The 13,311-nt window shown below is 49.0% G+C and overlaps 1 protein-coding gene across 10 annotated transcripts in view; it reads left to right on the top strand.

The window, feature by feature from the left end:
- The window catches only part of GRN (granulin precursor), a 37,032-nt gene extending 24,889 nt beyond the window's left edge, over positions 1-12,143 (top strand). For all 10 annotated transcript variants that reach the window (XM_053265845.1, XM_053265844.1, XM_053265849.1 and 7 more), the window contains 7 exons: positions 92-238; positions 1,977-2,210; positions 3,602-3,829; positions 5,528-5,755; positions 6,756-6,986; positions 8,741-8,995; positions 11,185-12,143. In XM_053265845.1, the coding sequence (XP_053121820.1) occupies positions 92-238; positions 1,977-2,210; positions 3,602-3,829; positions 5,528-5,755; positions 6,756-6,986; positions 8,741-8,995; positions 11,185-11,331 (1,470 nt within the window). In that variant the 3' untranslated portion in view covers positions 11,332-12,143. The remainder of the gene's footprint in view (positions 1-91; positions 239-1,976; positions 2,211-3,601; positions 3,830-5,527; positions 5,756-6,755; positions 6,987-8,740; positions 8,996-11,184) is intronic.
- The last annotated feature ends 1,168 nt before the right edge of the window (positions 12,144-13,311 follow it).

Here is a 13,311-nt window from a genome sequence, read left to right as displayed (position 1 = left end):
CATCAGCTTGACTCAGTAAAAGGCAGCTTCGTATTGTGTGTCACACCTGCAGTTCCATGAGAAGACTGAGCACCCTCTGTCCTTTTTTTAGGCTGTATGTTGCTCAGATGGTATCCACTGCTGCCCGAAGGGTTACCAGTGTGACATCGCAGAAGGTAAATGCGTGATGGGCAGCAAAAACATCCTGTGGCTGGCGAAAATGGACCAGAACTCCGCAGTGACTTCTGCAGGCAAAGAGGTACAATGCAACCCTTTCACCTCCTGCCCCCAGATATGCACACTTACTGTCTCCTGGCAACGGGCAACTGGGGCTGCTGTCCTAGGCCACAGGTGAGAGGAGAGGCCAGGCAAAACCCCACTCCCGCTGATGGGGTTTTTGCCCTCTGCTACGCCATCCTTGTGTCCCCAGCCAGATGCCTCCTGGCCTCTGCTTCAGGTCTTGGAGCAGGGTGAGAAATGGGTTGAGATCCAAGCAAGGCTGTTCAGAGAGTGTCCTTCAGTGAGTTGCTCTTGGGCACAGTTTTGCTATCCTCTGTGAAACAGGAATGATCCGTTTACATGCGTGAGCGAGTAAATAACAGAAGGGAATCTGTTTATCCACCAGCAGGTAAGTGTTAGAGACTGGCAAAGTTCTGGCTAGTGCTGCATCACTAAGTGAATCTCTGCCTGCCTCGCATCTCTCACCCCTGACTATATGAATATGACAAGTATTTGTATACCGCTTTTCAACAAAAGCTCCCAAAGCGGTTTACATAGATATAAATAAATACATAAAATGGCTCCCTGTCCCCAAAGGGCTCACAATCTAAAAATGAAACACAAGACAGACACCACTAACAGCCACTGGAGGGATGCTGTGCTGGGGCTGGATAGGGCCGGTTGATCTCCCCCTGCTAAATAAAGAGAACCGCCATTTTTAAAAGGTGCCTCTTTGCTCAGTTAGCAGGGGTAACTGACTACAGATAATATGCAGTGGCTGGTATCTCTTTAGTTCTGCCTCCCGCTCTTCCACCCACATCTTTTTCTTTGGGCACTTTACCTTCTCTGCTTCCTGGCCCTTGTGCTCTCCAAGGCATTTGATTTCCCTAAACTCTCAGCCCAGTTTGCCTATAAGCCCTCTAAGGTTTTGCCCCAGCAAAACAGCCCTTCCTATCCCCTCCCAGGAACTGTGCTGTCTCTTAACATTCTTTGTCTGCTCCCTCACCCAATGAACTTTTCATGAGCTCCACTCTAACATAAACTAGGGCCAAACTGGATGCAAGGGCAGAAGGGGGTATTGGCTGCAACAGCATAGACAGTAGGTTGGTCTGTCGGATTTAAGGAGACGAGGGTAGCTGAGCCCACCACCTTCCCACAGCTTTCCTCCCACAACAGTATTGAAATTGCAGCTGAGAGAAAAGTACTCAAGGAGATGGTCAGCCATGGGTGAGTGGGGTGGAGCGAGATAGACCAATGGTCTGACTCAGTATATGGCGGCTTCCTATGTTCCTATATAGGATCTCAATTTAATCCTCATAAATTTGCAGGGAATTTATTTATGTGATTTGATTTGAATACCGCCCTTCCAAAAATGGCTTGGGGGAGGTTCCAGATCTTCTGCAGCTGCATCCAGTTTAGCCCTCAGGTACTAGCTTAGGATGTGGTTTTGCTGGTGGTAACTGTGGGTGCTCAATGTCTGGTTGGATTTCATTGTCATGATTTTGTTCTGACGGCTCAGCTTTTAAGGCAGGAGGGATCTTTTCTGCCTCTTGCATGTGACCCACCATGGCCCCTCTTGCATCCAGGACTCCCACAATTAAAGGATATTGCGTTAACACCCCCAGAAAGAGTGTGTGATTTCAATACTTCGTTTGCTGGGGCTTTGCTTGGAGTCTGTCTGGTCCACCCATTTAGGATGGGGGAAGGAAGCTCCTCTGCCCAGTCCAGTGACCCTAACAGTTCCTTCCAGCCTTCTGACTTTCCCACTCGCTCCCCAGGCTGTTTGCTGTCCAGACCACATCCACTGCTGCCCCAGCGGTTACCACTGCGACCCATCGCAAGGTTGCCTGATGAATGGAGACCGTATCCCTTGGCTGGAGAAGAAGCCAGCCATTGCCAGCATCACATCTTTGAACAGGAATGTGAGGTGTGACAGTCATTTTTCCTGTGCGGATGGGCAGACATGCTGCCGGATGAACACGGGGGCTTGGGCGTGTTGCCCCCACTTACAGGTGTGTTGGCTTGGGAGTTTTGAAAAAGTCTGTGTCCCTCACAGGTGGAGGGCTGATCTCCGTAGCAGCTGAAGTTCTCCCTCAAGTCTTCATTGCTCTTGGAAAGCTAGATCTGGATCAGGCATGCTCAACTTTGGGGCCCCAGCTGTTTTTGGATGACAACTCCCATAATCCCTAGCCACAGTGGCCAATAGCCTGGGATTATGGGACTTGTATGCCAACATCTTCAGGAGAGCCGAAGTTGAGCAGCCCTGATTTACATGGACAGAGTCTTTTCTGTGAGGGTGCCCATGTTCTGGAACAGTCTCTCCTACGGCAGGGGGCCTGCCTGCCACCATTGGTCAAAATGCGGCCTCTAACTTTAAGTGCTAGATGAATCCATTTGTGCTTCAGCCTGAAGTTTAGGTAGTAATTCTAACTTGTGTGGCCGAGCTTTGTCAAAACAGAGGCACGGAGCTTTATCAAGAAATTATTTTCACATATGAATGTACGAGTAACAGGTCCCCACCATGACTGCCTGCAGCTGCCAAAACCCAGCAGCGGATTGTATGTGTTGACGATCCCAGTAGGGTGATGGATTATATCTGTGGCAGCGGTGGCTGCTGCTGCAGTTCTTAAAAATATAATTGCCAAGCAGGCGGGAGCTATACAACTTGTTTACATTTTGTTTTAAATTGTCTTCAAGCTGTCTTCAAAGCGATTTGCAAAGAAAGCATAACAAGGGAGTCACCAACAGCAGCCATCGGGAGGACGCTGTGCTAGGAATAAATAATCCATTTTATTTATTATTTCTCTTTGTAAACCACCCTGAGCCATTTTTGGAAGGGTGGTATAGAAATCGAATGAATGAATAAAAGACAGGGCTGTGCTATAGGGACAGATGACGCTGTGCTATAGGGATGGATGATAAAAGGTGCCCAGACAGCGGAGGAGGAGGTGGTGGTGGTGATACTACTACTACTTCTACTATGACTACTATTTATATGCCACTCTTGAACCAAAGTTCTCAAAGCGGTTTACATAGAAAAATAAATACATAAATAAGATAGTGTTGACTACAACTCCCAGAATCCTCAGCTGCAATGGGCTCTTGCTTGGGGATTCTGGGAGTTGTAGTCAACACTATTTGGGAATCTCTGTTAGAGGGAACACTGCTCCCCTGTCCCAAATGGATCAAAATCTAAAAAGAAACACAAGGTTGACACCAGCAACAGCCACTGGAGGGATGCTGTTCTGTGGCTGGATAGGGCCAGTTGCTCTCCCCCTGCTAAACATAAGAGAATCACCACTTTCAAAGGTGTCACTTTGCTCAGTTAGCAGAACTACACCCACAGATATGAGGATTGTGTGTGGCATCCTGCTACATCTCATGGCTAGCTGCTTCTTTACAGGCAGTCTGCTGCAGTGATGGCGTGCATTGCTGCCCCCATGGCTACACCTGCGATATAAAAACAGGTAGCTGCGACCCCAGTGCCCTCTCCTCCCCGTGGATCTCAAAGGCTTCCAATCTGGCAAGAGTGGCTAGGGATGTGAAATGCGACGACACCATGAGCTGTCAGGATGAAGAGACCTGCTGCCGGCTGCCCTCGGGAAGTTGGGGGTGTTGCCCTTACCCACAGGTGAGCAGGTTTGGGGGTGGGGGTCAGCAGTGGAAGCAGTTTGGGTGAGATGACACAATTCAGCATGTGAGATGGTTATATGATAAACCACAGTCCAGTTAAAAAGCTTGGGTGGGCGGGAAATAAGTCTTTAGGGACTTTTTACAAGTTGTCAGAGATGGGGAGGCACTTATTTCAGCAGGGAGCTTGTTCCAAAGCCTTGGGGCAGCAGCGGAGAAGGCCCGTCCCCACATAACCACCAGACAAGCCAGTGGCAACTGCAGACAGACCTCTGCGGATGACCTCCATGGGTGGTGGGGCTCATGGTGAAGAAGACATTCTCTTAAATACCCTGGGCCCAAGCTGTTTAGGGCTTTATAGGCTATAACAAGCACCTTGTATTTTGCCTGGAAACATATTGGAAGCCAGTGTAGCTCTTTTAGTAGAGGAGTAATATGGTCTCCCCGAGATGACCCAGAGACCAACCTGGCCGCCACATTCTGGACAAACTGCTGTTTCCCAACTACGTACAAAGGCAGCCCCACACAGAACACATTGCAGTAGTCAAGTCTGGAGGTGACCAGCATATGTACCACTGTACTAAGGCGATTTAGTTAGCTAACTTACTCGACAGGGTGCTTTCCAGATTACACGCTGCAACCGTGTCACTACGGCTCTGCATAGTGTGCTTCCGTACTTCCTGTGTTGTGACACCACAGTCCGTGCACTGACAGCAAGGTGTCGTTCACACTTCTGATGCCTTATTTCAGATTTTATCTTTGCGTTATAGTGTTACAACATTGCAAGTCTGTTGCAGAAAAACAGCTCTCTTTTCCCGTTGTAGCAGTTTGAGATTCTGGGGCTAGTTTTGAATACGATCCTGCCAAGTCGAAGCATTTTACCCCTGTTGCAGTGTGTAATCTGGAAAGCGCCCTTGTCGAACGAAAACCTTTCCATTGACTAAAGCTTTTAAATTAGTTTGTGGCCACTTTTTAATAGTTCTGCAATGGTTTTGCTGAGTTACACCCTGTAAAATTTCACATTTTTCAAATGTCACCAATAAGACCAATACATATAAACACTTCTCAACAAACTGTCTTCAAAGCCATTTTCAAGGGAGACAACCAATGGCAGCCACTGGAAGGGTGTAGAGATGTGCACGGAACTGCAGAGGTGCCGTTCGAAGCTGGAAGGGATGCCTCTTTAAGGGCGAGGGAGGGTGCACTTACCCCTCCCGCCGCTCCGTTTCTTGCAAAGTCCGTGAGGCGGCAGAGTACCTCCCTGCCTCCCCTTCCCCTGTTCTTGGCCGGAAGTACTGGGTGCCTGTCGCATGCATGCCCATCTGCCATGCGCACGCACACCCGGTACTTCTGGCCACTTCCGGCTAAGCTCGGGGGAAGGGGCGGCAGGGAGGTACACTGACGCCCCATGGCCTTTGCAAGAAACGGAGCGACAGCAGGGGAGAAGCAGCGGGAGAGGTAAGGGCACCCTCCCCCGCCCTTAGAGGCACCCCCGCTGGCTTCGAACTCTGAGCCAGCGCTGCGTTCAAACCAGTTTGGAGGCCTTTAGAATGGCCTTCGAACCGGTTCGTGCACATCCCTAGGGGGCACTGTGCTAGGGCTGGATAGGGACCGATAAGAAAAGGGGGCCCTTTGCTCAGATAGCTGGGGTGCTAGAACTATATCCACAGATGTGAGGACTGTGGCTTCTTCTTTACAGGCAGTCTGCTGCAGTGATGGCGTGCATTGCTGCCCCCACGGCTACACCTGCGACATATCCACGGGCCGCTGCGACCCCAGTGCCCTCTCCTCCCCATGGATCTCAATGGCTTCCAATCTGGCAAGGCTGGATAGGGATGTGAAATGCGACGACACCATGAGCTGTCGGGATGGAGAGACGTGCTGCCAGATGCCATCGGGCAGTTGGGGGTGTTGCCCTCTCTCAGAGGTGAACAGACCTGCGTTGCGGGCAGGATAGCAGTGTAAGAAGTGCCGGTGAGACATTTAGGAGGTGGCAGTGCTTGAAGAGACAGCAGAGAACAAATCGCAAGATCCTTCAGAATTCCACCCTGCTTTAGAAACTGGAACTAGCTACTAGCAATGTGGGGCAGACCTTTTTACACGAATTTGGGACCCAGATCTGACAAAGAGCCTGTCAGTAGGAACAAGTTAGTTGCTGGCACCCACTGGACCTTGCTCAAAGGGAGCTGGGCTGGGTTTGTCAGCTCCAGCTTCTTTTTGGTTGCTCAGCAAAGGATGCTCTGGAGTGGCCCATCTCTTAAGGCAAAGCTTCCCAACTCTGGGTCCCCTAAAAGGCCTAGATTGGTACCTCGTCAGGGTTTATTTGCTATTTATTATTTTAAAAAATTATACCCTGCCCCTCCAGTGCACTATTGCTCGGGGCGGCTCACAACCATAAGATACACAGGTACAATAAAAGTAATAAAATTAACTAAATTTTTCTAAAAGTCAGATTAAAACCCACAATTATTACGTTCAAATTAAAACTGAAAATTATAAAAAGTTAAAGAACCTACCAGATATAACAAAACAATAACAGAGCATTAAAAAGTCTCCTTTAAAAGGTGTGTTTTGAGATGTTTTTAAAGAACACTGAGGGAGGGAGCATGGCGAAGCTCTTCAGGGAGGACGCTCCAAAGCCGAGGGGCTACAACTGAAAAGGCCCTGTCTTTAGTCCCCGCCAACCGGATCTCTGTTAGTGGCAGGGTCGTGAGCAGGGTTGCCATGTTTCCAACATGATTTCGGAGGGTCTCTGTGGGATTGGTGCAGAGAGTGGACAGGCAAGGGACCCTTGGGCCAAAGGGCTGAGGAGGTACCAAGAGGACTGAATTGGATTATTTGGCACTTGTCAGCCAGGCCTCTGAACTCAGATCTGGGCGCCCAGGATGCTCGCGCTCCTACTCACCTGAACTGTGTCTTCCCTGCAGGCTGTCTGTTGTTCAGACCATTTGCACTGCTGCCCCAAAGGCTACTCCTGTGACCCAGCCCACCCAGGAATCTGCCACACAACCCAGCACTCCCTGCCTTGGGCACCCAAGCTTCCTGCTCGCACTCGGCAGTACCGTGGCGTCCGCTGCAACGACACGGCCAGCTGTGAGGAAGGGCAGACCTGCTGCAAGGACGCGTCGGGCTCTTGGGCCTGCTGCCAGCTACCCAACGTGAGTGCAGCAATGACCCAGTGCTTACCCCCTGTGCCCAGTCCAGCACCAGATGCAGAGGCAGCACAGGGCCTGCTGCTGCAGAGGCTTCCAGGCACCTCTTGGCACCAGCACATCCCCTGACCTGTGGCATTTGACTTAGGTAGGCCTTGATTGGACTCCACAATATTAGAAGACGGGCAGGGGGCGGCGCTCTGGCTGGATCAGTAGCAGCCACCAGGACTAAGTGCAAAGGAGGGTGTAGAGCAAGAGTCCCCAACATGTGGTACTCTAGAGCAGGGATTCTCAACGTTGGGTCCCCAGATGTTATTGGACTTCAACTCCCATAATCCCCAACCAACGTTCACTGGGGCTGAGGATTATGGGAGTTGAAGTCCAGTAACATCTGGAGACCCAACGTTGAGAATCCCTGCTCTAGACATTGCTGAACTACAACTCCCAGCATCCCCATCCACAAATCATAGCTGGGGGTGATGTAGTTCAGCAACATCTGGAGTACACAGGCTGGGAATTCCTGGTGTAGAGCTATTGCAGTAGAAAGGAGACAGGGAGAGGCAGAGCTTTTTGGGGGCTGGTTGGGGAGAACGATGTGGGCTGCTAGCAGAGCGTTGGACTTCTCAAAGGTGTGAGAGAGTGATTAGGAGGTAAGCCAGGCTGTGCGTAATGTTGTGCTTCAAAACACAGTAATCCCAAGTCTCTGCAAACCTAGCCAAATGCTTTCCTGGGGAAAACTCATTTTGCTTTTAGTGCAATCTTTGTTGACATACCAGGAATGTGCCCATCCATCGTGACATCCTGACACCCTCTTGGCATGTTGAGAAGCAGCTGTTCATCCAATTGTCCCCTCTACACACCTATAAGTATTTGGAACACATCTCAAGGAGCTGTTCAGATGAACAGCTGCCCCCACATCAGTTGCGATTCTCGGGATGCTGAATTTATGCCCCGTACCCTTTTCTGTGCTCATGTGTCGCTCTTGAAGAATAAGCATAGCTCCAGGTACCTGCAGCTGCCTTCAGCAGATCCCATTGAGCTCAATACTGCCTGCCCTAATTGGCAATAGCCTTTTCATAATTCTGGACATCTTCAGGATTGGACCTGGATCTATATTCGGATAACATGCCTAGTAACAGAGTTAAAACCTTTCTATGATCCCTGTCTCTTGAAGAAGAGCAGGCTTTTAGAACATGGGGTACACTTTTAATTGGGCAGGTTCAGACATCACATGGAACCCTGATTTGTTTTATCTAAAGTTTAATGAACTTGGATTGAATTGTCTGGAACTAGAATTGTCTGGAACTAGAACTGATGGCTGGAACTAGTCTTCAAATCTTGGTTTGTTTTGCCGCATTGTGGTTTGTTCTCAAGTCCCACCCTTTTTCCTTGCCTCAGTGTGAAGGCCCTGCAAGCATGGCACTATTGAAACAAACCAAGATCAAAGCATCATTGTGGGCTGTAGAATCATAGCGAGGACAAACCAACCAACCTCAAATCTTGGGTTCAGATTGCGGTTTAACTGCCCGGAATAAACCATGGCTTGATGAATGGTTTGGATCGAGACAATGCAAACTAACCACAGTTATAGGAAAATAAACCATGGTTCTGCATGATGGCTGGAACTGCCCATTGAGACCACCTGAAACCAATAAAGGTGCTCCCCCCCGCCTCCTGGTAGCTCTTAGGCTAGGCCAGTGACTGCTGTGTCAGTCCACCAGGTATTGGACCAACCTCTGTGTGTCTCTTGGCTTCTACAGGCTGTCTGCTGTGAGGATCACCAACACTGCTGCCCCTCTAGCTACACCTGCAACGTGGCAGCCCAGACGTGTGAGAAACAGCAGCAGCCCAGGCCCCTTGCGGCAGGTGGCTGGTTGTCTTCGGTCCCGTTGCTTTCTTCGTCTTCAGCCATGTCCGGCCAGGATGTGCAGTGTGATGTTCAGCACTACTGTCACGACGGGCAAAGCTGCTGCCAAACGAGCTCGGGCGGATGGGCCTGTTGCCCCTACAGCAAAGTTAGTGCCCAGGCTGGGGAAATGGGTCAGAGGGAGACAACTGGACAAAACCTCAGGCAGGGATTGAAGGAGAGGTGACCTCCTTGAGTTTAGGGAAGGCCAAGAGGGAGCGGGGATGCTGGACAGGTAAACCCAACGGAGTGAAACAGCAGGAGGTGGCTGTGGGTTACAAGAATGGATTTCTGCAAGTTGGTTCCGAACAAAAGAGGGCTAGGAACTGGCAGGCTTTTAACTGGTGAAGCTGGAAATCCATCTTAGCGGTCCCTTGCCCTGGGATCAAAGAACTTCACTTGGTTAGGGAGGATTTGGCATATCTCTGAAAGGTGTGTCTTGTGCTGTCTCACCTGTTATGTGTGACTGAACAGCTTCAAACTCCATCTGCCGCAGACTTTAAGTCATCACAGGCTAGCCGACTACTCTTAAGTACTTTTTGTCTTCTGTGGACCAAAGCACTACTGATGACAGCACACCCATATATTTAATGTGCTGGTTTTAACTGTTAAAGCCCTAAATGGCTTGGGACCGGGTTACCTGAGAGAGTGCCTTGCCCCATATGTCCCAACCCATACCTTAAGATCCCCTGCCAAACAAGCTGCTTTGTATTGTGTATTGTATTTTTCTTTTCATCTCTCACACGCCTTTTTTTTGGTCTGTTGTTGTTTAATGTATGTTTATTGTATGTTTTTAATCCTCTGTTATGAGCCACCCAGAGAACAATTTGTTATGGGGCGGCTAACAAAGTTTATTATTATTATTTTAATTTTTATTATTATTTAGGAGCTTGCACAAGTGACTGTGTGGTGTGAAGAGTGTGGTGCTCAAGGAGGGATTGCTAACATTTCAGTTTCTGTGAGCAAGGAATTCTAGTTTAAGAGCACACTGCTCATGGAAGCTGAAATGCAGTCATCCATGAGATATCTCCCTTCTGATCCTACACAAGTCACTGGAGCAGACCACTTATACAAGCTCCTAGATCAGGCCTGTTCAACTTAGGCCCCCCAGCTGTTTTTGGACTACATCTCCCATAATCCCCAGCCACAGTGGCCAATAGCCAGGGATTATGGGAATTGTAGGCCAACATCTGCAGGAGGGTTGAAGTTGAACAGCCCTGTCCTAGATGTTCAAGTCTGCCAAGCTGATAAAGCAACAGATGAATTGGCCTTATGTCTGCCCTGCCCCATTTTGAGTATCTTACCGTGATTCCCTGTATCATAGTCATGTTTCATAGATGTGAATATATGTTGCTGTACTACTTCTGCTTGCTTTATTTTGCTGCTTACAAGATTCAGCCTTGCATCTCGTCTTGGCTGTTTCCAGTATGGCTCAGTAACTTGCATGTGCCACCCTAGGTATTACTTGTCACAGTTGCTGTCTGCAGGACGGTCTTGGGGCTGTTATCCTTCCAGCTCTTCTCTACTACTTTATGTTCATTGCCACTTCTGGTTGGGGGTTTCTTTTCATCCATTTAATTGTATGCTACCTTAAGGATACAGTTTGGCCAGAATTGCAGGAGAGAAATTTTGAAAGAGAATGTAAATACAGGCAAAACCTTGTTATGCGCAGAACCGTTATTCGTGGTTTTGCGTATCTGCAGGTGTCAAATAGACACCCAATCCCCTTATCCACGGATACGAAAGGGTTAAAATCTACATATCCACTGTTCCTTTGATTGATTAAGTGCTGTCAAGTCTTAGCAACCACATAGGCAGTTCCTAGAAGGCTGGAAATGACAGCGGAGGTCATTTCTGGCCGCCATTTTGTGGCTCACTTCATCAAAATAAAAATTGGGGGGGGTTATGAATTTTGGGGATGTGTGGGGGACAGGGCTAGACGCCAGAAGATCCGTGGAGCACAGCGGGGCACCTTATTTGGCCCGTTTCCCCTTTTTTAAAAAACATTTTAACTACATTTCTTAAGAGCCTAAGAACCTAACCCTCGCAATCCCATAGACTCAATACCTCATTGTCCATGGTTTCATTACCCACAGTAATATGTGGGAACAGAACCCACGCAGATAATGAGGCCCACTTGTACCACTCCAGGAAAGCCTCAAAAATAAGCTTGTACCGTGTATAAGTATGTAAGGCAGGCCCCTGCTGCCTGCGGGCTTGCCACCATAATGTCTAGAAGTTTGTTTCCAACAGGAAGGAACCCTCCTAACCTTGCCTCCGCTCTCTCCCCCTCCCCAGGGATCCTGCTGCTCTGACAAGCGCCACTGCTGTCCACCCGGCTTCCGCTGTTCCCGTTCTGGATATGAGTGCGTCAAGAAGGGGCCCCTGCGTTGGGACACCAATGTCTTCTCCCATCACTCTCCCCGAGCACGACCGTTGCTTTGAGAAACCTTTCTGGAGTGGACTCGTCCCACCTTTCAGTCTTGAGTCGGCTGTGGCTTTTCAGGGAGGGACATGAAATGGGTGGGGGGCAACTTCTGTCGGGTTGCGGTTCTGATCCTGATGGAGTTCTGCTGTCATAGTTGCTGATTTTGTCTGGAAGAGAAGTCCTCTTCTCCTCCCAGGCATTCCCTCTTTTGTGTGTGTGTTTTTTTAATTCTCATGCAGCTTGTGAAACAACAAAAAAATCAACACTGGATTGGCAGCTGCATATCTTGCCTTTGTGCCCTGAGGGTGTGCTGTCCCATGGGGGCTCTTGAATGCTCTCTTGCCTCTTCTGTTGGCCCCTCTGCCTGCCCTACAGTAGGTATCGCTTCCCCTCTGAAGGGCGTGTGGCAGCTTTCCTCTATTTGTCTGTCACAGTGTTAGGCAAGAAGGGAGGTTCATATAGACTCAAAAGTGTGATACTTGGGAGGTGTGAATTGTTATAAGTAGGGCTGCAGAGGAGTATTATCCCCACAGCCACCAAATCTTGAAGAATCTGCATAGCACTGCCACAAGGAGAAACAGGTTTGGGCAGCAGGGCCTGTGTGTTTTGGCACCTGAGGAAGTTAGGAGGGGCAATTGCCTCTCAACAGCCCAATTGGTGTGCTGCTCCACATCTCTCTTGTAGCTCCAGTACAACTGCTTCCTCTCTCTGTTGATCTGAGACTCCCCACTTCTGAGGAACAGAAGATGCTTTTTATTGTTTCCAAATTTTGACACTTTGCTTGCACGTGCAAGAGTGGGAGAATCTAATAAAAGAGTTGACTTTAAAAGTTGCCTTATGAAGTCAGAGTGCAAGAACAGGGAGTAGGAATTAAATGGGCATTTTTCACAGTGGAGGGAAATAAGCGGAGTCCTCCAAGGGCTCTGTATTGGGATTGGTGCTTTTTAACTTATTCCTAAATGATCTGGAGTAAAGGGTAGGCGGCAAGGTGGCCAGATTTGCAGACTGTATTAATGGTGGTGAAAACCAAAATGGATTGTGATGAGCTTCCTAAGAACTTTTTCCAGATTGGATAAATGGACAAAATGGCACATCCGGTCCTATGCACAACAAAATCTCCGTGTCACAAATGCACAAATGGTGGCAATAGATCAGGAAAGTGATCTTGGGCTGTGGTGAAAATTGCCATGAAGATGGCGGTCACAGTGTGCTGCAGCTGGGAAAATGTCAAATTCCATGGTACAGAACATGAGGAAAGGGAAAGAAAAATTAGTCAAAAGAAAAGTGCTTCACAGATGACATAATGAATTTATAGGATTTCCTGCCACAAAATGTGTTGATGGCCATTTGCTTGAATGGCTTTAGAATGGGGGGTAGATACATTCATGGAGAACAAGTCTATCCATCACTACCACTAATGATAGTGATGTACTATCTCCAGGCTCAAAGGCAGGGAAGCTATTCACCCATGCAGGCAAAACCGGGCTCAGAAAGCCCAGCCCGGTTAAGCCTTTGCCATGTGTACTGCTGAGATTGATCCTGATGGCGCCTCAGTGGAAAACCTGCCTCCGGAGCCACCCTCTTAAACAGCATTTGGAGACACGGCTCTCCTAACCGTGTTTTACTGATCATCTGCCACCCCAGCGGGGCTCCCGGCCAGTGTTTCCTCTAACAGATCCCTAGATGTAGTTGACTACAACTCCCAGAATCCCCAGCTTCTTGGGGATTCTGGGAGTTGCAGTCAACAACACCTGGGAATCCCTGTTAGAGGGAACACTGTTCCTGGCTGGCTTCGAGGAGGGGGATCCCTCGCCCCTTTGAGCCCTTCTCACAGATCACGAGAAAGGGCTCAGGGTTTTTCTGAATGCCTGTTGCAGAGTAGCAACAGTGGGACTAGGCCTTTATCTCCTGTTCCGGGCATCTAATTAGTCACTGGTGAGAGACGTGATGCTGCAGAAGAGGGACCTTTTGGTTTAATCTAGCAGAGGAGCTCTTAT

This window comes from Hemicordylus capensis, chromosome 6, assembly GCF_027244095.1.
Source record: "Hemicordylus capensis ecotype Gifberg chromosome 6, rHemCap1.1.pri, whole genome shotgun sequence".
NCBI lineage: Eukaryota > Metazoa > Chordata > Lepidosauria > Squamata > Cordylidae > Hemicordylus > Hemicordylus capensis.
Note: the sequence above shows the minus strand (reverse complement) of the source record. Positions and strands in the feature narration are given on the sequence as shown.